At 40.3% G+C, this 25,229-nt stretch overlaps 1 protein-coding gene across 2 annotated transcripts in view; it reads left to right on the forward strand.

Annotated features, from left to right (window-relative positions):
- Nucleotides 1-25,229, forward strand: part of LOC122539423 (neuronal vesicle trafficking-associated protein 1-like) — a 66,717-nt gene that overhangs the window by 7,887 nt on the left and 33,601 nt on the right. For both annotated transcript variants that reach the window (XM_043674247.2, XM_043674248.2), the window contains exon 3: nt 22,342-22,458. In XM_043674247.2, coding sequence (XP_043530182.1) covers nt 22,342-22,458 — 117 coding nt within the window. The remainder of the gene's footprint in view (nt 1-22,341; nt 22,459-25,229) is intronic.

Below are 25,229 nucleotides of genomic sequence, written 5' to 3' on the forward strand. Positions count from 1 at the left end.
GTCAAAGTTTATGTTTTCTGCTCCAACACAAAGTCATACATACCATTTTATTGACAGGTTGCATCCTGTGTTGCCACAGTATGCTTTCTCACCTTTTGAGAAGTGATAGAGCTAGACAGGACCTTGTGTTAGGGTTCAACAGTATTTAAAAAGTGCATTAAAAGCAGGATGTACATGATCTTTTTGTAATTTTGTAATTAGTCTTTTACTTTTTACTTACCAACCTATTGCTACACTGTAAATATCACCAAGACCCAGACTTTTATCATTTCATTGCTTGCTAACCTGCATTACTTCCTTGTCAATCACAATCTTGATTTTAAAATTCACGTTCTTGTTGTCAGATCCCTCTGTAGCTTTCCTCTCCCTATCTTTGTAAATTTTGAATTTAGTTATCCTCTTCTAATTAATGTCTGTGTGCAAGCCAACCAATCATTGTTGCTCAAGCACTATTGGCCATGTGTTTAATAGAATCATAGAGATGTACAGCATGGAAACAGACCGTTCAGTCCAACGCACCCATGCGGACCAGATATCCCAACCCAATCTAGTCCCACCTGCCAGCACCTGGCCCATAACCTTCCAAACCCTTCCTATTCATATACCCATCCAGATGGCTTTTAAATGTTGCAATTGTACCAACCTCCACAACTCTGGCAGCTTATTCCATATACACACCACCCTCTACATGAAAACGTTGCCCCTTAGGTCTCTTTTATATCTTTCCCCTCTCACCCTAAACCTATGCCCTTTAGTTCTGGACTCCCCCATCCCAGGGAAAAGACTTTTCTATTTATCCTATCCATGACCTCATGATTTTATAAACCTCTCAGCCTCTGACACTCCAGGGAAAACAGCCCCAGCCTGTTCAGCCTCTCCTTATAGCTCAAATCCACCTTGCAACATTCTTGTAAATCAATTCTGAACCCTTTCAAGTTTCGTAATATCCTTCTGCTAAGAGAGAGACCACAATTGCACACAATATTCCAAAAGTGGCCTAACAAACATCCTGTACAGCTGCAACATGACCTCCCAACTCTTATACTGAGTGCTCTGACCAAATAAAGAAAAGTTTTCTTCAGTATTCTGTCTACCTGCGACTCCAGTTTCAAGGAGCTATGAACCTGCAATCCAAGGTCTCTTTGTTCAGCAACATTACCTAGGACCTTACCATTAAGTGTATAAGCCCTGCTAAGATTTGCTTTCCCAAAATGCAGCACCTCGCATTTATCTGAATTAAACTCCATCTGCCACTTCTCAGCCCATTGGCCCATCTGGTCAAGATCCTGTTGTAATCTGAGGTAACCCTCTTCACAGTCCACTACACCTCCAATTTTGGGGTCATCTTCAAACTAACTATACCTCCTAAGCTCGCATCCAAGTCATTTATATAAATGACGAAAAGCAGTGGACCCAAAACACCGATCCTTGTGGTACTCCACTGGTCACAAGCCTCCAGTCTGAAAAACAAACCTCTACCATCACCCTCTGTCTTCTACCTTTGCATCAGTTCTGTATCCAAATGGCTAGTTCTCCCTGTATTCCATGAGATCTAACCCTGCTAACTATTCTCCTGTAGGGAACCTTGTCGAATATGAAGTCCATATGCATCATATCCACCAATCTGCCTTCATCAATCTTGTTTCTTACTGCTTCAAAAAACTCAATCAAGTTTGTGAGACATGTTTCCCAAAGTTGTTGACTATCCTTAATCAGTCCTTGCCTTTCCAAATACGTGTAAATCCTGTCCCTCAGGATTCCCTCCAACAACTTGCTCACCACTGACCTCAGGCTCACTGGTCTATAGTTCCCTTACCACCTTTCTTAAACAGTGGCACCACGTTAGCCAACCTCTAGTCTTCTGGCACCTTGGCTGTGACTACTGACATACAAATATCACAGTGAGGGGCCCAGCAATCACTTCCCTAGCTTCCCACAGAGTTCTAGGCTACACCTGATCAACTCCTGGAGATTTATCCACCTTTACGTATTTCAAAACATCCAGCATTCCTCCTCTGTAATATGGACATTTTTCAACATGTCACCATCTATTTCCCTATATTCTATATCTTCCATATCCTTTTCCATAGTAAACACTGATGCAAAATACTCATTTAGTATCTTCCCCCATCTCTTGCAGCTCCACACAAAGACCGCCTTGCTGATCTTTGAGGGACCCTATTCTCTCCCTAGTTATCATTTTGTCCTTAATGTATTTGTAAAAACCGTTTGGATTCTCCTTAACTCTATTTGCCAAAGCTACCTCATGTCCCCCTTTTGCCCTCCTGATTTCCCTCTTAAATATACTTCTACTGCCTTTATACTCTTCTGAGGATTCACTCAATCTATCCTGTCTATACCTTACATATGCTTTCTTCTTTTACTTAACCAAATCCTTACTTCATCATCTTGTCATCCAGCATTCCCTACACTTATCAGCCTTTTTTTCCCACCCTAACAAGAATATATTGTCTCTGGATTCTCGTTTCTGAAGGCTTCCCATTTTCCAGCTGTCCCTTTACCTGCGAGCATCAGCTTTTGAAAGTTCTTGCCTAATACTGTCAAAATTAGCCTGCCTTCAATTTAGAACTTCAACTTTTAGATCTGGTCTATCCTTTTCTATCCCTATTTTAAAAACTGATAGAAATATGATTGCTGGCTCCAACGTGCTCCCCCACTGACACATCAGTCACCTGCCCAATCTTATTTCTCAAGTGTAGGTCAAGTTTTGCACCTTCTCTCGTAGGTACATCCACATACTGAATCATAAAATTTTCTTGTATGCATTTAACAAATTCCTCTCCATCTAAACCCTTAACACTATGGCAGTCCCAGTCTATGTTTGGAAAGTTAAAATCCCCTACCATGATCACCCTATTATCTACAGATAACTGAAATCTCCTTACAAATTTGTTTCTCAATTTCCTGCAGACTATTCAGGGGTCTGTAATACAACCCCAATAAAGTGATCATCCCTCTCCTATTTCTCAGTTCCATCCAAATAGCTTCCCTGGATATATTCCCAGGAATATCTTCCCTAAGTACATCTGTATCCCTGTCCCATATCAAAAACGCCACTCCCCCTCCTCTCTTTGCTCCCTTTCTATCCTTCCTGTAGCATTTGTACCCTGGAACATTAAGCTGCTAGTCCTGCCCATTCCTGAGCCACATTTCCGAAATTGCTATGATATCCCAGTCCCGTGTTCCTAACCATGCCCTGAGTTCATCTGCCTTCCCAGTTAGGCTTCTTGCATTGAAATAAATGTAATTTAATTCATCAGTCCTACCTTGTTCTCTGCTTTATCCCTGCCTGCCCTGACTGTTTGATTCGCTTCTTTTCTCAATTGTACCAGTCTGGGATTGATCTCTTTCCTCACTAACCCCCTGGTTTCCACCCCCCCCACCCCCCCAAACTTACTAGTTTAAATCTTCTAGAGCATCTCTAGCAAATCTCCCTGCCGGTATATTAGTTCCCTTCCAATTCAGGTGCAATCCATCCTTCTTGTACTCCAGAAGAGATTCCAATGAATGCAAAATGTGAATCCTTCTCCCATATACCAGCTCCTCAGTCATGCATTCATCTGCTCTATTCTCCTATTCTTCCCCTCACTAGCTCGTAGCACCAGGAGTTATCCAGATATTACTCCCTTGAGGACTTCCTTTTTAAATTCCTGTCTAACTTCCTATATTCTCCCTTCAGAATCTCATCCTTTTCCCTTCTTGTGTTGTTGGCTCCACTGTGTACAATGACCTCCTGGTCCCTCTCCCCTTTGAGAACATTCTGCACCCTCTCTGAGACATCCTTAATCTTGGTCCCAGGGAGGCAACACACCATTCTGATTCTTCGCTGCTGGCCACAGAAACTGTGCCTCTGACTAGAGAGTCGCCTAACACAAATTGATCGCTTGGAACCCGATGTACCCCCATTACATTAGAGCTGGTTTCGATACCAGAAACTTGGTTGTTTGTGCTACATTCCCCTCAGCATCCATCACCCCCAACCATTTTCCGAAACAGCATACTTGTTTGAAATAGGGATAGCCACAGAAGACTCCTGCATTACCTGCCTACCTCTCTTGCCTTTCCTGGAGTTAACCCATCTGTGTGACTTTATCTGCGACTTTTCTCCATTCCTATAACTGCCATCCATTATACCCCCTAGCTCTTGTAAATTCCTCATTGCCTCTAACTGTTGCTCCAACCGATCTATCCTATCTGATAAGATTTGCATCCAAAAGCATTTATTGCAGATGTAATCCTCAGTAACACATAAACTCTCCCTACATTCCCACATCCAACATGAACTTTTTCACGCAGAGGGTGGTGCATCTGTGGAATAGCTGCCAGAGGAAGTGTTGGAGGCTAGTATAATTGCAGCATTTAGAAGGCATCTGGATGGGTATATGAATTGGATGGATATGGGCTGGGTGCTGGCAGGTGGGACTAGATTGGGTTGGGAGATCTCTGAGAAATTGAGGACTGCAGATGCTGGAGATCAGAGTCAAGAGTGCAGTGCTGGAAAAGCACAGCAGGTCAAGCAGCATCCGAGGAGCAGGAGAATCGACGTTTCGGGCAAAAGCCCTTCATCAGAACTCTGTGTTTGCATATCTGGTGGCATGGACAAATTGGACCGAAGTGTCTGTTTCCATGCTGTATGTCTGTATGATCCTACTAAAGACCATTTTTGCTTCTTGCAATCTGCAGACCCAAAAAATAGATCCTAAGCTCTGGAATTCCTTCTCTGTATTTCTGTCTCAGTAGTGTGCTTTCCATCTTTACGACCCTACTTAAAGTCTCTTGGTCTTTGATTAAGCATTGTAGTTGAAAGTTCATCTCCACATCAATTATGAAAGGTTGTGAATAGTTTCAGATAGCTGTCAGTGACAGACATGAAGTTGGCAAACAAAATCCTGCTTACCCATTACTGATGTCAGAATAAAAGTCTGACAATTTAGCAAAAGCAGAGGAGTCCAGAGAGATGGTGTCTGTTATCACACGTAGGAACTTCCTGTGCCCAAATTGTCTACTACATTTCCTACAGTAATAAAGACTGAGCTTCAAAAACACTTGATTGGCTGTAAAAGAGCTTTTGAGATGTCTGGTGGTTGGGGAAGATGCCCATGTAAATGACAACCTTCAACCAAAATTCGAGATTTATTTTTCTTTATTGACAAATGAACATCGCGTTGACTTCCAGAGATGCAATAAGTGTCGTAGAAACTGACAGCTTTTCAAAAAAACCCCTAAAATTTCAGAACTGTGATTCACAAGATAATTATACAAAAATGATTAAATAGTTCAAGAAATAATTGTTCAGCTTTGTTGGGAAGAGCAGAGAGAAGCTTTGCAGACATTATGCAGGATGTTAAATAGGTTGGATGAAATGATGGAGTGATTTGTGAGAGAAATATGCTTGGTAAGCTGAATTACCTTTCTTATACCTGCACAATGTTAAATAAAGCTGCATTTTTATAGGTTACTGTATTGTTCTGCTGAAAGTGCCTAACAGCTTCTTTGAGTTCTGGTCAAAATTAATACAAGAAGACGTGTACTTTAATGCATAACAAATTTTAGCTTAATCTGCTTATATACAAACTAATGAGCAAATCTACTAGCTTAATCTATGTTACATACAAACTAATAAACTAACTGATTAGCAAAACTACTTTATACCTATACATACAAATGAGTCTCTCTTCCTTTCAGCTCATCAAGGACTGGTGATGAGGTCACTTGAAGCTCTATCTCAAACTCTGTGGCACTAGTCTCTCAAACCCCAGTCTGTTGGCGAAAGTTCAATGAATGGGACAAAGTCTCGATTTATTAATGCTATTCTAAATCTGATGTTATGGGCTATGTCCCAATTTCTTAGTTCTTTCAGTACATTCCCAGGCATTTCGCTATGTGAAAACGAGTTGGAAAAACACACCCAAGCTTCTCTGTTTTCTGCATAAGTCTGTTCCCAGGCTCAACCATAGTTACCTTCCAGTCAAAACAGGCTGTTTTTACACCAGTGCTGGTTTTAGTGTGGTTGTCCATATTGCTTCAATTGTTCATTCTGTCCAATTAACCCTTAACAATCTGATTTTGGAGATTTTTTTAAGGCCAACACTACAGTTACTTCTAATTCTGAAGAATGGTCACAGGACTTAAAACATTAACTGTGTTTTCTGTCTGCATATGCTGCTAGATCTGCTGAGTTTTTCCAGCAATTTCTCTTCTTGTTTGTTTCAGATCTCCAACATTCCCTATTCTTTGTTTTATATAATTGTGATAGATTACTCTTCTATATAAAGTGGGGGGCACGGTGGTACAGTGGTTAGCACTGCTGCCTCACAGCGCCGGAGACCTGGATACAATTCCCACCTCAGGGGACTGACTGTGTGGAGTTTGCACATTCTCCCCGTGTCTGCATGGGTTTCCTCCGGGTGCTCTGGTTTCTTCCCACAGTCCAAAAATGTGCAGGTTAGGTGAATTGGCCATGCTAAATTGCCCGTAGTGTTAGGTGTAGGGGAATGGGTCTGGGTGGGTGTGCTTCGGCGGGTAGGTGTGGACTTGTTGGGCCGAAGGGCCTGTTTCCACACTGTAAGTAATCTAATAAACATACTAACTGAATTAATGAATTTTAAACTTAAGAGTGAACTCTTTTATTTTAAAGTTACGAAAGGGAGGTCCAATGGAGCCAAAGCAATGGATAATATTGGAATAGACATCTGTCAAGATCTAATTGAGTAGAAGAGCAAGCTTGAGGGGCTGAGGAGGTTGGTTATGTTCCAATGTTCCTGTTACATCTACCCCAGTATGAGAGGAACATTGAAAAAATTGACAGTTATATGTTTGTCAATTTTTTTATTGTTGATTCTATCATTTTTACCCATTGGACGTACAAAGAGACCTTTGAGTGCAGGTTTATCGTTCCTTGAAAGTGGAGCCACAGGTAGATAGGATAGTGAAGATGACATTTGGTATGCTTTCCTTTATTGGTCAGACCACTGAGTAGAGGAGTTGGGAGGTCATGCTGCATTGTACAGGACATTGTTAGGCTACTTTTGAAATACTGTGTGCAATTCTGATCTCCCTCCTATAGGAAGGATGTTGTAAAACTTGAAAGGGTTCAGAAAAGATATTTACAAGAATGTTGCTGGGGTTGGAGGATTTGAGCTATAGGGAGAGGTTGAATAGATTGGGGCTCTTCTCCCTCGAGCGTCGGAGGCTGACTGGTGACCTTTACAGAAGTTTATAAAAGCATGAGGCGTATGGACAGGGTGAATAGTCAAGGTCTTTTCCCTGGGTTGGGCGAGTCCAGAACTAGAGGGTGTAGGTTTAGGGTGAGGGGAAAAATTTAAAAGGGACCTAAGGGGCAATATTTTCACGCAGAGGGTGGTGCATGTATGGAATGAGCTGCCGGAGGAAGAAGTGGAGGCTGGTACAATTACAACATATGAAAGGTATCTGGATGGGTATATGAGTAGGATTTGGAGGAATGTGGACCAAGTGCTGGCAAATGGAACTAGATTAGGTTGGGATATCTGGTCGCCATGGGTGAATGGGACCGAAGGGTCTGTTTCTGTGCTGTACATTTCTATGACTCTACAGGTTATTTGCATTGGTTAAGGCAAGAGTTAAAAAGAAGATCAAATCCTCTCTTACCAATTGCCGAAATGTGGCTGATACTTAAAATTACTGTCAGTCACTTTCTCTTCCTGCCCTTTCCTAACCTTGAGAAGGACTCCCTAATGAGGAACATTGATGGAATCAGGAGCAGAGTTTACATCAGAATTCTGGTGGAACTGAAGAGTCTGGCTTTAGTTTACTTCAGTCAGAGGAAAGATTAATCCCTGTCTTAGTGTAGTTATCTTTAGGATACATTGCTGTGTTACCACTGAGAAATTAATGTGCAATTTTGAGAAAGACTTTATATCTTGCCATTGGAAATAAATTAACCATTCAATCATTGTATGCTGGTAGCAGTCACGCCCAAACAAGAGGTGAAAGTGTGACCACTGGAAGCAATCACAATACTGGTATGAGAGTTAATTGGAGTGGTAACCAGAAGTGAAATATCTGAAATCTACCAAATGACTTCCTTAGTGTAAGAATTGAGTGATGAGCAGCAAAGTATTTGTGGCATCTGTCAGTAACAAAATTTCAAGCACCAGGCGAGTGTGTTCCTCATGTTGTTACAATACCATCGGTGACAGAAAAATTGGTCATGGCTGACTCATTTGGTTTAATATACAAAATATAGTAAGTATGAGGAGATAATCTAGATGGCACGAAGTGTCACTGTATATTTTCTATAAGTAAGTTAAAAGATTTAACACTGTGTGACTCCTCCTATGGTGAAGATAGAATCAAAACAGTTATTTATTTCATCTGCCATTTCCTTATCTATTATTAACTTCTCATCCTCAATCTCTAGAGGACCAACACTTACCTTATGTACTCTTTGCCTTTGCATATTCCTGTAGAAACTCTTGCTGTCTTTTTTTTTCATTTTTATCTAGCTGCTTTATCATCATGGTTTATCTCTTTAGTCCATCTCTACCATGCTTTGTAATCAGCCCAATCATCTGACTTTTCACTCATCTTTATGCAGTTACATGCTTTTGTTTCTTCAATGATTTTCCCAACTTCTACAGTTGGTCAGACCTTCACTTCGACATTTTCTTTATAGTAGGAATATACATTCGGAAACATCCCCTTTGATGTCTGCCACTGCATTTCTGTTCATCTGTTTCGGTTCACTTCAGCCAGTTCAGCTTTTATCCCACATAGTTACTTTAATTTAAATTTAAAATCTTAGTCTTAGATCCAACCTTCTCCCTTTCAAACTGGATATGATATTCAAACTTTGAAGTCTCTGCTATCTCAGGTGCCCTTACTCTGAAGTTATTTGTCAAGTCTATTAAGCTCTATGGTTCTTTCCAGAACATGCTCATTTAAAGCTTGAAGCTCCATTCATCTGTTTTGATCTGGAGTCAGACCCCAGACTGAAATCCGGCTTGGTAAATCAGGTTTTGTTTTGGTTTTAACACTGAAGTACACATATACAGTAATATAGATGTAGTTTTAACAATGTCTGAAGCTTACTACATAAAAGAAATGAAGATTAAATAGTTTGGTTTTATTCTATTTTTCTATAATTCAATTTTAAAGATTTCGAAACACATGGTGAAATATAATCACATTACTCCCCACAGCACTTCTTTACAGTACTCTCACCAGGGAGAATTCCCTCTCTATCACAACTCTGTGGCTTAATTTAACTGTGGCTTCAATCCCCAGTGTCAGTAATCTGAGACCCTCTTGCTTGAGTCTTCATACCACTGAGCTTAGGGCTAGCCAAAGCTGAGAAAATCTTTCAGGGGTTTAACCAAATACTTCTGATCTGGAATTCTAACATTAAACTTCTTGCACTGAAGTAACCTATTCCTTAACAAGTTTTCCTTCTCAAGAGCAACTATTTTACATTTCCAGCTTCAGCCAAGACTTCTGCAAATTGCCAAGCTAAATTATTTTCAATCAATGAGTGCTTTCCCCTTAGTCGAAAGCTCCAAACAATTTATAGAACCTTCTAACTGAAAGCCTAATGTTAACTGTTTACTTTGCTCATAAAATCTCTCCTAATGAAAACAAATTCCGATTTAAACTGCAAGAATTTTCTCTCCGGTTTTTTTTTATAGATATTTTTATTAGAAATTTAACATTTTTACAAGTTTACAAAAATAAACAAAACTCTCAGATATAAACATTGATATACAATTAGCTCAAATATACAATAGCCAAAATTTGACAAAAAAAAAACAAAACAACAAAAAAAAAGCCGAAAAAAAAAAACAAAAAAGAACAAAACAAACAAAACTCAACTATCTACTAATCTAACCTACAACTAACCAGGGTGTATATTTAAGTCTCTTACATGCTCGGGATGTGTTAACATCAGATATGATAAACCCGTATTCGTGCGGGATTCCTCCCCCGAGGGGCCGCGGACCAGCCAGGTCTGTAGTCTCAATTAAATAAAAGCCCTTGTTAGGATAGCCGAAATATCTGTATTTATGTAATTCAAAAAGGGCTGCCATATTTTATAAAATAATTCGGTCTTTCGGTGCACCATGTTTGTAAGGAAGTCAAGGGGAATACATTCCATAATTAGTCTGTGCCAATTTGAAAGTCCAGGGGGGCCCTCCGCCACCCAATTCATCAAAATATTTTTCCTTGCACAGAAAGAAAGAATAGAAAATAGTCTCTTCCCGTACGTGTCCAGGGAGGGAAAGTTCGAAAAGCCCAATAGGAGAGATACGGGGTCCACTTTTATTTCCGTTCCTAAAATTTCTGTCAGGGTACTTGCTACTTTAGTCCAATATCCACGGATCTTATGACAGGTCCATAAGCAATGTACAAGAGTGCCCACCTCTATTTTGCATTTAGGACACATTGGAGATGCTCCTGCCTTAAATTTTGCCAATCGAACCGGTGCTATATGGGCCCTATGAAGTATCTTCAGCTGGATAGCCTGGGTTCTGTTACAAATAGTAATTCTTCTAGCATTTTCCCAGATATCATTCCACGTTTCTGTGGAGATTTCTAGTCCCAGATCCTGATCCCATGTTTTAAGCAGATTATCCATATCTCCCGATACTTCATCATGTAGCAAATGATAAATATTACTGACGGAAGATACCCCCACTGGTCGTAGGACACTACATTCTCTATCGGATTTATAAAGACTATCTAATAATGTAGTCTTCTTCTGTATAAAATCTCGAATTTGGAAGTATCGAAAGAGGTCTCCATTGGGTAATCCGAATTTCTGACGCAGCTGTCCGAAAGACATCAGGACCCCATCTTTAAATAAATCCCCGAGACATGAGATACCCCTGGCTCTCCAGAGTTTAAAAGTGGCATCTGTTAACCCCGGTTGGAATCCCCATGCTCCCACTATCGGTGCATAGGGGGATGTTTTATGTGAATTACCCTCATTTTGCCGCATTATATTCCAAGCCTTGATTGTATTCAGTATTATAGGGTTTTTACAGTGATCTGTAATGATTTTCCTCTTGTCTGAGAATAAAAGGTTAATAAGTGGGTATTTTACTTGAGAAGCCTCGATGTCCAACCAGATTGATTGTGGATCAGACAAGACCCAATCAGCTATATAACTTAATAGGGAACTTAATTGATATTTCCTAAAATCTGGGAAGTCCAATCCACCCCTTGCCTGTGGAAGCTGTAGCTTCTTCAGCTTAATGAGGGGCCGCCTATGGTTCCAGATAAAGGAACTCAGCCAGCCGTATAATTTACATAAAGCTGTCCTCGGCAGCATCACCGGAAGCATTCTCATAGGATATAGGAGACGGGGCAGGATATTCATTTTGATTAATGCTATTCTACCCAGCCAGGAAATTGGCAGGTCTCCCCATCGCTGGAGGTCCTGCCTTATCCTTTCCAATAAATTCACAAAATTAGCCTTATACAACTGACCAAATACTGGAGTAATAAAAATGCCTAAATATAAGAAACCCTCCAGGGACCAGCGAAAGGGAAAAAGGGAACCGTCCGCTAAGCGGGGTATCACAGCAAGGCCACCCATTGGCATAGCCTCCGATTTTGAAAAATTAATTTTATAGCCTGAGAATGCACTAAATGTATTAATAACTTGGATTAAGCGGGGTATGGACATCAAAGGGTTACTGAGGAATAGAAGAACATCATCTGCATAAAGGGTAATTTTATGTTTACCTGTACCAATCCTTGGGGCCACTATATTAGGATCAGCTCGTATAGCTTCTGCTAGTGGTTCAATTATTAGCGTGAATAACAATGGTGAGAGGGGACATCCCTGACGGCAGCCCCTACCCACACTGAAGCTATCCGAGCCTAATCCATTGATAACCACAACTGCTTTGGGATCACTATACAATGTTGAGATCCATTTGGTAAACACCTGTCCAACACCAAACCTCTCCAATGTGTAAAACAAATATGACCATTCAACCCTATCAAATGCCTTTTCCGCGTCTAATGAAACCACTACTCCTGGTATCTTTCCCTGATGACAAGCTTGAATCATATTCAGAGCCCTTCTAACATTATTGGATGATCTACGGCCCTTAATAAACCCCGTCTGATCCTCCTTTATAATATGTGGCAGTATCCTTTCTAATCTCAGTGCTAATGTTTTAGAGAGGATTTTAAAATCTACATTTAGCAAGGATATTGGTCTGTATGATGTACAATCTTCTGGGTCCTTTCCTTTTTTGAGGATAAGAGAGATATTTGCCTCTTTCAGCGAAGGCGGGAGACAGCCCTGACTATATGCATAGTTATACATGTCCATAAGTGGACCAACCAGTATTTCTGTAAATTCTTTATAGAATTCAGCTTGAAAGCCATCTGGGCCCGGCGTCTTACCATTTTGAAGGTGCCTAATTGCATCAACTATTTCTTGGGGTGTAAGAGGAGCATTTAGGACCGATACTTGTTCCGGAGTTAGGTCTGGAAAAGTCAAATTTTTAAAAAATAACTGCATCCTCTTCGCCCTATCTTCACAATCCTGTGATTTATATAACTCAGAATAGAATTTTCTAAAGGTCGCATTAATCTTTTTATGATCATGAGTCAAAATACCCGTACTTTCCTTGATAGACATAATAGTCTGAGGGGCCTTTTTTTTCTTTGCAAGAAATGCTAAGAATCTACCCGGTTTGTCGCCATATTCATATAATCTTTGCTTTGCAAATAATATTTCCCTCTTAGCCGTTTGAGTAAGTGTAGTATTTAGAGCTGTCCTAAGAGCTGTAATCCTTTGCAATTTAATAATAGAGGGTCTATCAATGTATGCTGTTTCAGCCGCTTTTAAGCGGGCTTCAAGCAAACGCTGTTGTTCTCCTTTTAATTTCTTCTGGGTCGCTGAGTAGGAGATGATCAAGCCTCGCGTGTAAGCTTTGATGGTCTCCCACATCATTGACGGGTTGCTAGCTGTACCTGAATTAATTTCTAAAAAAGTTTTAAATTCTTGAGAGAAGTACTTTACAAATTTACTATCTTTCATTAAGAAGGGGTCCATACGCCAATGCCGAGGGGATGTCCCACTGTTCTTCGCCTTAGTTTCCATATATACAGCAGCGTGGTCAGAAATTGCTATATTACCTATTTTACAGGATGATATGGAATTTAAAAAAATTGAGGGGGCAAAAAACATATCAATTCTGATATGACATTTATGTGGATTAGAGTAGAAAGAAAAATCTCTACCCTGTGGATGAAGACATCTCCATACATCTACTAATCCTAATTCTTTGTTCAGATCCATCAATTGTCTAGATCTGGGAGATACTCCTGCAGTACTCTTGGGAATCCTGTCTATTTCCGGATCCATAATACAATTAAAGTCTCCCCCTATAATTATATGACGGGCATCAAAAGCCATCAATTTTGAGAAGGCTTCCGTTATAAATTTAAAGGGGTGTGCCGGGGGGCAGTACAAATTTAAAATCCCATATTCCTCTCCATTTATGAGAGCTTTAATCAAGATATATCGTCCAGATTCGTCTTTTATCTGCTTTAGGATTTTGAAAGGGAAATTCTTCCGAACAAGAATAACAACTCCCCTGCTTTTTGAGCTAAAAGAAGAAAAAAAGGCCTGATCAAATCCGCCCTGTCGTAATTTCAAGTGTTCTTTATCTGACAGATGCGTCTCCTGTAGGAGAGCTATATCAACTCTTTCCTTCTTAAGATTTGATAATATTTTCTTCCTTTTAAGTGGCGAATTACTCCCTTTGACATTCCAGGTGCACCACTTAACCGATTGATCAACCATAATCCTCTGGGCCAATCCGAGACCCCTCGGGAGGGGGAACCCCATCCAGAACATCCCGGGCATGGAACATGTAAAATTTACAAAAATAAACCCTCTTTAATACACCCACAACAGTACAGTAAAAAACTATTTCTAAATAAAAAAAATATAAAACGTATCTAAGTGGAGACTTTCCCCCTTGTTCCCAGGGGGCATCACTTCCTCTCCAAAAATCCCTCATATCCTCTCCCAACCAATGCCCCACCCTTGACCCAGGCACTCCTCAATAAAGTGAGGAAAATTCAAATATAATACAAAGCTAGAGTTAACAGTGAGCACCCCACCCCCACCCCTACCAACACCTGGGTATATTTGGTAATGTTAATACCACATATAAACATATAACTATAAAATTACCAGTTCAACAAATAATAATTAAATATGATAATACAAAATAACGAAGGGAAAAACAACCCCGCTCCTAAAGACAGAGGTAAAATCGAATAAGGTAACCACCTCCCCCCACCCACATTAACCAAATCCCCCAGCTTATATATACATATATATACATACACATACATATATATATATACATACATACACACACACACACACATATACATACACCCCTCATATATACATAAAATAATAACAGAAAACAACTCCAAGGGGGGGGGGGGAGAAAATCAAATCCCTCTCCCCACCCCCCATAATAATATTAAGCAATAAGGTAAGAAAAGAAAAAAAAAGGGAGGGGATATAAACCAAAACGGGGGGGGGGAAGGCAGACCAACATCCATTATGTCCTACAGTTTATCTAAGAGAGTCCAAGAATTCCTTAGCCTTTTCTGGTGATCCAAAGTTATATACAGATCCTTCATGGTTAAAGCGTAACATCGCTGGGTAGCGTAAGGAGTACTGTACATTTAAGTCCCTTAAACGCTTCTTCGCCTCGTCGAATGCCTTCCTCTTTCGAACCAGAGCCGGGGAAAAGTCCTGAAATAGCATGATCTTGGATCCTTTGTAGATCATAGCTTGGGGGTCTTTTCCGAGATTTCTAGAGGCTTCTAGGAGTATCTGCCTCTCCCTGTAGCTCTGCAGCCGGAACAGGACCGGGCGCGGGCGCTGGTTCGAGCCGGGCCCGCGTATTGCTACCCGGTAGGCCCATTCCACCCTTACCTGGCCTGATCCAGCTTGCAGATTTAAAAATTGTGGCAGCCACTGCTCCAGGAATGCTGTAAGCTGGCCTTCCTCTTCCTGCTCGGGAAGGCCCAGCAAACGAATATTTTTTCGACGACCTCGATTATCGAGGTCGTCAATATGATTTTCCAAGGTCCGGACTCGCTGCTCGAGAGTCCGGACCTGATCCACGGCCGATTGAGCGGTTGTCTCCGAGGTCGCGGCCTTTAGCTCCGCCCCTCCGACTCGGCGTTGAATTTCATCAATTTCACGGTCGTGCTTCTTCAGCGCGGCCGAGAGCGACTCCCAACGATTCCTGGATTCGACGATAAAGGCATCAATCTTCGAGTCAAGCTTGGAAAGCATTTCCACAAGGCTTGTTACTGTTGGTAAGTCCCCCGGGGCGGCTGTGGACGCCTCTGCTGCAGCTGGAGAGTGTGGGGGAGGGGTTCCTGCTTGCTGAGAGCTGCGGGCTCCCTTCCCTTTAGTCATTTTAACTTAGGATAAAGTTGCTTAAATATAATATTACACCACTAATTCAGTTACTAAACTATTATAAATGATTTATAAATGATTTGGTAAGCTTGGTAGGGGGTAGGTGACCCACTGTGCCCAAGTCTTGGGAGGAGCACTATAGACTCCGTCTTACTGGGTCGCCGCCATCTTGGATCCCCCCCTCTCCGGTTTTTTAAAGGAATCACAATAACTACAAACCTACCTAATCATTTAAACTTCTTCACATCGATACATTCTGGTTTTCAGTTTGCATTCTGGGAACCAGGTCTCCAGTATTAGGTGCCAGGATTAACAAGGGTCCCATTTGAATTTCACCTTCCTTCTTTAATTGGTCATCCTGAGATTGAGACACAGCTGCTCTCTACAGGAAGCCAACATTTCCCATTCTGCTGTCTCTGCAGATCCCATGGTCTCAGCACAGACATGTCTCATTCAATCCCTCTACGAGGATCCACTCATATTCCTGTTTCTGGAAGAAACAAGTTTTGTTGACTGGATCTGGCACAAAAAAACAGATGACACCAGTTTAAAATCAAAAAGTAAATAATACTAAAACATAGATAAATCTCATACATTGCATCTCACACCTATCACCACTATGCTTGCTGACCTGCCTTTGGTCTTGGTTAAGAAACATTATGATTTTGATGTTATTTTGGTTTTCATCTCTGTGGTCCACTCCATTCTTAAGATCCTCAAAAGCATCTGAATTCTTCCAGTTCTGTTGTCTTACTTGTATCCTTGATTTTGGTGGCTCCTCAATTGGAGGAATCATGTTCAACTGCCGAGAGGTAAACTCTTCCCAAGAGAAGGAACGTTTTTAATAATGTGTGTGTATAGACAAAATATATAATGTTGAAAATAAGGATGTAAGATGTGAAAAGTCAGTATTTAACAGCTTTCTATGAAATGATGTCCTTGATCCTCTATCATTGATAATTGGTATAGGACAAACATTATGGGTGAATGGCTTAAGATTATATACATTACAATATGCCAAGACTATTTCACACAATGTATGCCCATTAAGACACCAGGAATAATGGCATCTGCTACTGAGGGAAAATTTAACTTTCCACTAAGGGAAGCATTCACAGGTAGCTGCCTTCCAGAAGATTTGCAGTGCTTTTAAGATTAAGAAGCCCCAAATGATTCGGCAACACTCTAAGATGAGAATTTTTAGTCAAATTGTTAGGGCATGTTCTGGATACTTTTTATGTTGATAAGGATCAGAAGATTAGTACATCGCATGAGACTCCATCACTAATTCATGAAACTACCAAACTGCCATTGATTAAAATAACCGGGTGAGAGATTTGTCTGTGTGTTGGTCCACTGTCTTCGTCTAACCCAACTGGACCAATTTTTTTTGTGGATGAATCTTCAACGACAAATAAGTAATGCATGCTTGAAACATCTTTTGAAGGCTGGCAGTTCCGTAGCCTCAACATTAATGGTGGCCACTGAAGTTTCAGCACCATGGAGAGGTCCCTCACCGGAGGGAGGGGCAAGTGTTGTGTGGTCATGGAGCATTAATAGTACTGTTGAGACAGAGGTGGCCACCTGCTGTCAGAGACTTTCTGGGTCTGTGGGTTATCCTAAAAAGCACACAATTCCCCCACCTGCTGGGAAGTCAATAGTGGTCTTGTCACTTTCATTGTCTTTCATTGAATGGGCAAGCCACCAAACATTCCTACGACTATTCCATACTGCCAATGATAAGAATGAGTGACTCTTTGCATTACACACCACTTCCACCTCTCCAACAACCATCTCGTTCACCCTGCCGCCTCCAGCCCAATGACAATGGGCCAGAAAGGTGCAACCCAATTTTAGTTTTGTTCAAAATGAGCTAGAAACAGAAACATCAGATTTTGGGGGTATTTTACCAACTTGATACATAATTGATTTGTTTTATTTCTCCTCTGTGGGTTGAGAGTGGAATGAGGTAGAATATCAAAGTCAATAAACTACTGCACTGTTCCATTTTGCATCACTGTCAGGCTCTCACGAGCTGGATTGGTAAATCTTTTCACTGTTGCACTGTATAATTACTATTTTATACAGGTTACCAAAAGAATAGTTAATTAATTGTGGAGTGGAAATTTTCTTTACTTGCATCCCCATTCAGCTTCTGCAACATCTCTTCTCCCTTGTATTAGTCTCCAGTACATTTGAATTTTAATTTTGTTGAAGTTGGAGATTCCATAAGGTCAAATAAAATCAAAATACTGCAGATGTTGAAAATGTAAAGCAAACAAGATATTGATAGAGAAACTGAACTGGTCTGGCACCATCCATGGAGAGAAATAGTCTTAATGCTTCAACTATGGTCTTCAGTTTCTGTGTTTTGATTCTGGAAGATCTCCTGCCTAATTCTTCCTCTTTTTTTTCATTTTTCTTGAAGGAAGCAGCATTTTCTTGAAAAAATGCTGCTTGAGCTTCAATGCATGTGCTGTTCTTCATGTGTGACATAATGCTAGCAATTCAACTATGTCCAATTTTGACTTCAACCATTGTTCACAAACTCTCCCAACAGGCAACAACAACATGACTTCTTTTTACGTAATACAGAAAACATTCTAAGAAACTTTTTAAGAAAGACTTAAAAAAAAGTGATTGGATGGTTTTCCACTCTCATTGACCGCCCAGTGGGTGGTCAAAATGTTCCCACCACTATTCCACACTGCCAATGGGAAGAACATGTCTGACTCTTCACCTGACATGTCTTCTGAAATTTTGCCCACCCTCTCACCTTCAGTTCATCAGCAATAGCCCAGGGAGATTCAGCCCTAAATTTTATAAAATGAATAAAAGTTATAACAACAGGTTGCAGCACAGCCATGGAGAGTAAGACATATGTCTTCTTATTTCTTACAGTTTTTAAAGATTAGGAGAAAGAACTATTTTTAATAACAAAAATTTACCAGGATGGCTACATAATTTCATGCAAGGAATTCCAATGTCTATTGTGATCTGTTTTTCTGGCTATGACTTCCTGCAACCCATCACAGGGCTGAGGACTTGTTTACAAGCAAAGCTGATTGGTTGGTTCTCTGCTAACTGAGCAGGTTAGAACTGCAAACAATTTGCAGAGGCGCAGAGAGAAAGAAACAGAAGGGTGTGCCAATGTAGCTTGCACAGGACATTACCACTGGACGTTAACAATGTTCTGCCCATATCAGCAGAACATTGTTTCATATAAAATGTTTCATATAAATCCTTGCCACCAATAGGCCCTCCCTGTTTAGAAAATCCTGATCTCTCTGATCCCACAGCTTGATACAAGATGATACCTGGTCTGCACTTAGTGTTTTACATGAGGGGACAGTATAAAACCCCACAGGAAGTCCTTCTGTATGCTGGCCAAAATAGGTTGGCATTGTTAGTGGAATTTCAGCTTCATGGTATCCTGATCAACTGAGAAAGAAATGTAGTAGCTGCCTGACGCTAATTAAGTGCAAACCTAGTATTGTATTTGATTCTGAATGAAAGCTCTGATCACATGTACGCCATCATTAACACTGTCCATTTCCATCTGAGATTTCCCCCCTCTCAAAAAAAAGTCAAGTTCAATTTACAGCCATTATCAGGTATGTATGAAATCAATGGCAGATCAAAAATTGAAGAAATCATGGGACTCTCTGAATAAGATACTATTAAACAATGTCACGACAATGCACCTAAAGGTTTGGATTTATAGTTCTAAATATGTAAAGAAGCAGACCCTAGAGAGCGAGAGATCTTCATGATAGGTTTGAATCGGTGACGAACGTGCAACCACATAACTGCAGCATCACTTACTTCCATCAAAGATGCCTGACTCCACCTCTGCCTCGGTTCATCTGATGCTGAACCCTCTGCCAAGTCTGTGATGCTTCTTGACTTGATTATTTCAACACGCTTCTGGTTGTCCTTCTACCTTCCAACCTCAAGAGAACCCTTCTGCCTGTATTGTAACATGTCACATGCTTTGTTTATTTAACACACTTTTGCTTGTTGATCTATGTTGGCTCCTGTTTGAGCGATTTTGTTTCTTAAAAGAAATTTCCATTCTTGTCTTCAAACTGCCCCATGGCCTTATCCCTATCTACCTATCTTCCTGCTTTCACCACTCCATGTGCAAGATACCTGACCGCCCCAATTCTGGCCTCTTGTGGTTCCCTGATATTAGTTGCTGCACCAAAGGCAGCTGAGGCTGCAATTGCCAAGTCTTAAGTTTTGAAGTTTCCTCCCTAAACCCCTCAGCCTGTCTATGACAGAAACTTATTGGATTCAATCGTACAGGATCCCTGTGAACAGGCACTCTGAATAAGGGAAAAGCAGGGTGAGATTCCCCTCCCACCATCCTCTCTGCTCATGACTTCATGACTTATCAGATCAGTTCACTGTCAAACATCTTTGAGCTTCATTGACCAGCACTACGTGGGCACACGAGATCTCACCTGGGGCAGCAAAGAGATGAGTCAGACTTATTATCCTCTAGACAAGAGTGAGGAAGCTAACTGTGGTTTCTGCTACTGTTTACTATCCAACCACTCTTATCAAAACATGTCCAGCTGTGAATGTTGGGCACGGACAGAAACTGATCTTGGTTGTACTGACATTGTGTGTTAATGGTTCATGTTCATATCTCGGTTTCAGGTTTTATTTGATATCAGTTCCGTTGGGAGGCTTGATAGCCTGTGTCAAGAGCATTATATTAATGAAAGTTGCTGTTAACCTTTCATTGTTAGTCATGACAATACAAATGTGCAATCTATCCAAACACAACTTTAAGATTTGTAATAAATTTCAGAGTCTAAAAATATATGGTGCAAATGATGAAATTGCATTCTCATTTAATGGCACTAGGAATAAAACTATCAAGTACTGGTTTGGCAGCATCTGGCCAGAGGAACCCAATTCCAAGTCCAGTATGTCCAGAAGTGAAAGCTTTTATGCTCTTTATAAAAATAAAAGTGGAGAAGGGGTCAGAGAGAGCACAACTGAAGATGGGAGATATTTTAGGGTGGGAGAGACTAAATGTTAATCGTGCATGGAACAAAGAGAAGTGAGCGGTAATGATGATTGTAGTAATAAGAAAAGAAAGCATTGGGCTGTGTTAGGTGTTAATAGCAAAATAAAAGGCAGCTCTAAAGCAAAAGAATGATACGAAATTATAGACTGGCACTTTAGAAAAGGAAAGTTGTGGGGAAAAAAAATCAAAACTTGAGGACAACCAGAAGTTGTTGGACTCGATGTAACGTGCCCAGTTTAAAGACTGGGTACTGTCCCTCAAGGTTGTGTTGGGCTTCAGTGGAATATTGCAGCAAACCAAGTATTTTTAATGAGGATGAGAATCATGTATTCATAAAACCTCTACAGTGTGGAAGTAGAGCCACACTGCTCATCAAGTCCATACTGACCTTCCAAAGAGCATCCTACCTAGACTTTACCCTATCCCTGTAACCCTGCATTTCACATGGTTTCCCAGCCTGCACATCCCTGGACGCAATGGAACAATTTAACACGGCCAATTGATCTAACCTGCACATCTTTGGACTGTGGGAGGAAACCAGAGCACCCGATGGAAATCCACACAGACACCTAGGGAGAATGTGCAAACTCCACGCAGTCACCCAAGAGTGAAATCTTACCCAGATCCCTGGTGTTGTGAGGCAGCAGTGTTAACCACTGAGTCACCACACTGCCCTGAAACTATAAATTGAAATAGCAAGCGATCTGTATGTTGAGGTCACGCTTGTGTACTGAGCAGAGGAGTTCTGCAAGGTACTCACTCAATCTCCGTTTTGAAGCAAAATTGTGGCAGAATTAGATTGTGACACATGTACTGACATTCCTGACAATTGTTTCATAAAACTGATAGGGCTCAAATACTTTCCAGCAACATAGAAATGTGCTCATTTTATTCTCTTTTATGATAAAGAGGCGTCCTGAAGAATCGCCCTTAACTAAAAACGCTTTTTGCTTTGTCTCTCTTGTCACTGTCACTGTTCCTGCCAGACCTATTGAATACTTCCAGCACACACTCTGCTCTTATTATAAGAAACATTTAGTGCCTTGGGCTTTTGGGGAACTGGCAGGGTTATGGGTGCACCCTGAAGGTGTAATTTCCTGTGTTTATGAAATGATTTTTTAAACAAGCTAGTTAACAGAGTGTGAAACTGAGAACACTGCCTGTGTTAAGTATTGGGTTAACGCCACACGTTGCAGACAGATCACAAAATAGTTAGAATCTGGAGTGGAAATTTAATTAAAATGACTCTGTACAGAAGATGTTTAAGGCTGGTGACAAATTGGTTTCTTTTTAAGCAGTACTGTAGAGGTCTCTAGGATTTGGCAATGCACAAATGTGATTTAAGTGAATGCAGGCAGCAGAATAAAATGATTATGTCCTGCCCCTCGACAATTCTGAGCTTTAGTGCTAATAGGAAGGGCTATTGGTTACAGGTTACATTTGTGCTCTTAGTGAGAACCAATTAAGGTATTGAAATGAAAGTATTGTGCAAGAATCATATTGTTTTGAGAGTAATTTTTCTTTGTGGAATATTGGTACTAAAACATCAGATAAACCTTGTGAATACTGTTGATGTATTGAAGACAAGTACACACACTTCGAATTTTTATGAATCATTGCTTGAATGTTTCACCGAAAGATAGTTTATTTTATAAGTAAAAAGAGCAGTATAGTGGAATTGACATTGTATATATTCAGGCTGTTTTTTGAATAGCTTTGTCCTATGGGAACTAGAAAGTGCTTTAGTTATTTTAGCTGATATGCACTTACTTTAGCAGAACACATAACCATGCCAGGCTGATTTATTTTCTCTTCCTTGCAGGTTATAGTTAAAACACGGGCGGAATATCAGCCAAGTCAAAAGAAAGGCAAGTTTCAAGCACCGAAAATTGCTGAATTTACCATCAGCTTCACTGACGGGGTTTCGGAGAGATTCAAGGTAAATGTCTTTGATCAATGAAATTGACCTAGTCTTCAGAGCCACCTTTTGTTACCTTTTCTCCATTTCAGTCCATAGGCATTAAAATTTGATGGAACATTAGATGTAGCGAAATGAGTGAATTTTCAGGAATAACAAAAAAGCGCAGACAAGCTACAGGAAGGGGGTATGTTAATATCTGAGAATTATTCCTATTCAGACTAGTCTTTTAGTTACAAAGGCCCAGCCGTTTGTTGGTTTCTTACAATATTTTTTAATTTGTTCATGGTATTTTAATGACCTGTGCATCTGGGTCCCTAACTCTCTTGGGACCTCCACTGTTTGTGGATTGTCACAGTTCAGAAAGTATTCATTTGTATCCATTTTTGGCCTAAAGTGTATGGCCTTACACTGGCTACATTGAAACCCATTTAGCATTGTTTTGTCCATTCACTCAATCTATTAATATCACTTTGTAGTTTTTATCAAGTTTGTCAATGACTTGCACTTTAGAGAGCCAGCATAGAATATTAATGAGTTAAGAATTTTGATGGTGTTCAATCACTTTATCCTGACATACACATTCTAGCAATTTTCTCACAACAAACATTTGGCGAACTGCTTTATAATTATCTTGTTTCCTTCTCTCACCTTTATTAAATTGCACAGAAAAATGTATATATTTAATCCATGGGAATAATTCCCTAATAGGGAGAAGATTATTGTTAGATCGTCTGCAATACTGGATTGGATACTATCCAGGTCCTAGTTATCTTTAGTTAATGGACAGTAGATTGAGCACTATGGCATGTAATTTTCTGAACATAACTTTCTGCAAGATGTGTCTTTACCTATGAATCACTCCTTACATTTACAGGGTAATAATAATGCATTCTGCAGATAATCAGTGTGGTGAAAGATAGCATGACCTGGTCTGATTAGTATTAATAATTATGTATGAAATGCAATTATGGAGAACCCTGTGTAAATCCTTGTATGAAAGTGTTCTGCATTCAAACTGCACTTTTCTGTCAGATGTGGATCAGCTTCTCTCAACTTTACAACCTGTACACCATCTGTGAGGACATTTAGCAGGAAGACATTCACCTTTCTCACTTGTAAAACCCATCAGGTAGGTATTTAACTGCCCTAGATTATTGTTCATGCTAGAAAACTACCTAGATTCCTGCCCTTTCAATCTGGATGGACTGCATCTGGACACATGACTAATCCCTCAGCCCAAATTCCAACAGCCCCCTGAATCATGTAGTACATTCTTGTGGAGAATAAAGTGCTTCTACCAATATTATGATGTAGACTCAAAAGCTGTGTTCTTCCTCTTGACAGCACTGGGGCTGCAGAGGCATTTTAAGTCCACGCTCAGCGGGCACACTTTACTGTTGAGTGCACGTGAAGAGAATCATGAAGCTCAAGTGGCCCTGCAACTTTCCCTGAGGGAAATGGATTTGTCTAATTCATTGGGCACCCTTTATTTCCAAACTTCCCTGAATGCTGATAGTGGCCTCTTTCCTGGAGGCCAGTAGTTGCCTATTGTTAGTGGTATGCTATTCAGTCCTGACAGTTGAAGTCACCTTGGAAAAAAGGCAATGAACAAGTATTGGAAATGTCAGATACACTGTACCTCCTCCCTAGCCCTTCATTCCAGATACAGCCTTCTAACTTGCTATGAACTTGGAGAAAAAGATTCTGCTGTCTGAACAGTGACTTTGCTGTATATCAGAATGACCTAAATACCAAATGAGAATCTCCTGGGATTCAACAGGAATATGCAAGTTAAATATATCCGTGAACTGAAATTTAATTTCTGTGCTGTTTAAGCCTATGTCAATTGGCCTTTGTCTGGAGCAGTATATGGTCTTTAAAATGCTCTGCAAATGATTCGCATTGATGGTCTTATCTTAAAGACTGTTTACTTGGAACTGCAATTACGTTAATGAAGAAGGCAATTAAAAACTTCTTGCATCCTGTGTTTGAAAGGCCTGGTTTTTAGCTGCTCCACTCGAGCAATTTGTTTCCATCTGTTCTCACATCCATTACAAATTTTGTATTGGCAAGAATGTGAAAAATGGAGGCTACTTCTGGTAATAACCGATGTGAACCCAGTATTTGTGTGAAATCAGCATGAAACACCACCTTTCAGATGCCTAGGATTTATGCCACTGTCACACTGGCTCAGCTGGCATGAAAGATGCATCAATTTTCAGGAGTTCCTAAATGATTGTTAAAGTTGAGACTTCAATTTAATATGATTGCTATTACTTGAAAATTCAAGTTTCTTCATCACACCTGGTTTGAGAGAGGCTGGATTTTGTGATTTTATAAAATGTTTATACAATTTGTAAAATGCTCAATGCCCAAAATGTTCTGTGGTTGAATTGCACCAATTTCCACAGTAGTTAGAGATGGGTCATCTTGCAGATTCTCCACTAGTGATGCACAGCTTATATAAAGTTGACATTCCTAGTAAGTGAAACTTCGGTTCAATAACATTCTCACCTTTTGTAGAAGAAGGTTAAGAGGTTCAAGTCCCTTTCTGGAGAATTAGATAATCTGCACTAGCCCTTCAGTGCAATGACTACTGTCTGATTTTCCATTAGGAGATGAATTATCCTGTTTGATATTTCTCACTCAATCTCAACCTTAACATCACTAAACTGATCATCTGTCTAATTTCTACATATGGATGTTTGCTATGCATAAGTTGACTTCTGCAATTGCTTACATTTCCCAATCAATGAATTGCAGGCAATGCTTTGGGATGCCCTCAGGAA

This window comes from Chiloscyllium plagiosum, unplaced genomic scaffold (genome assembly GCF_037043375.1).
Source record: "Chiloscyllium plagiosum isolate Xiang-an unplaced genomic scaffold, Cpla_swu_hap1 HiC_scaffold_36, whole genome shotgun sequence".
In the NCBI taxonomy this organism is placed as follows: domain Eukaryota; kingdom Metazoa; phylum Chordata; class Chondrichthyes; order Orectolobiformes; family Hemiscylliidae; genus Chiloscyllium; species Chiloscyllium plagiosum.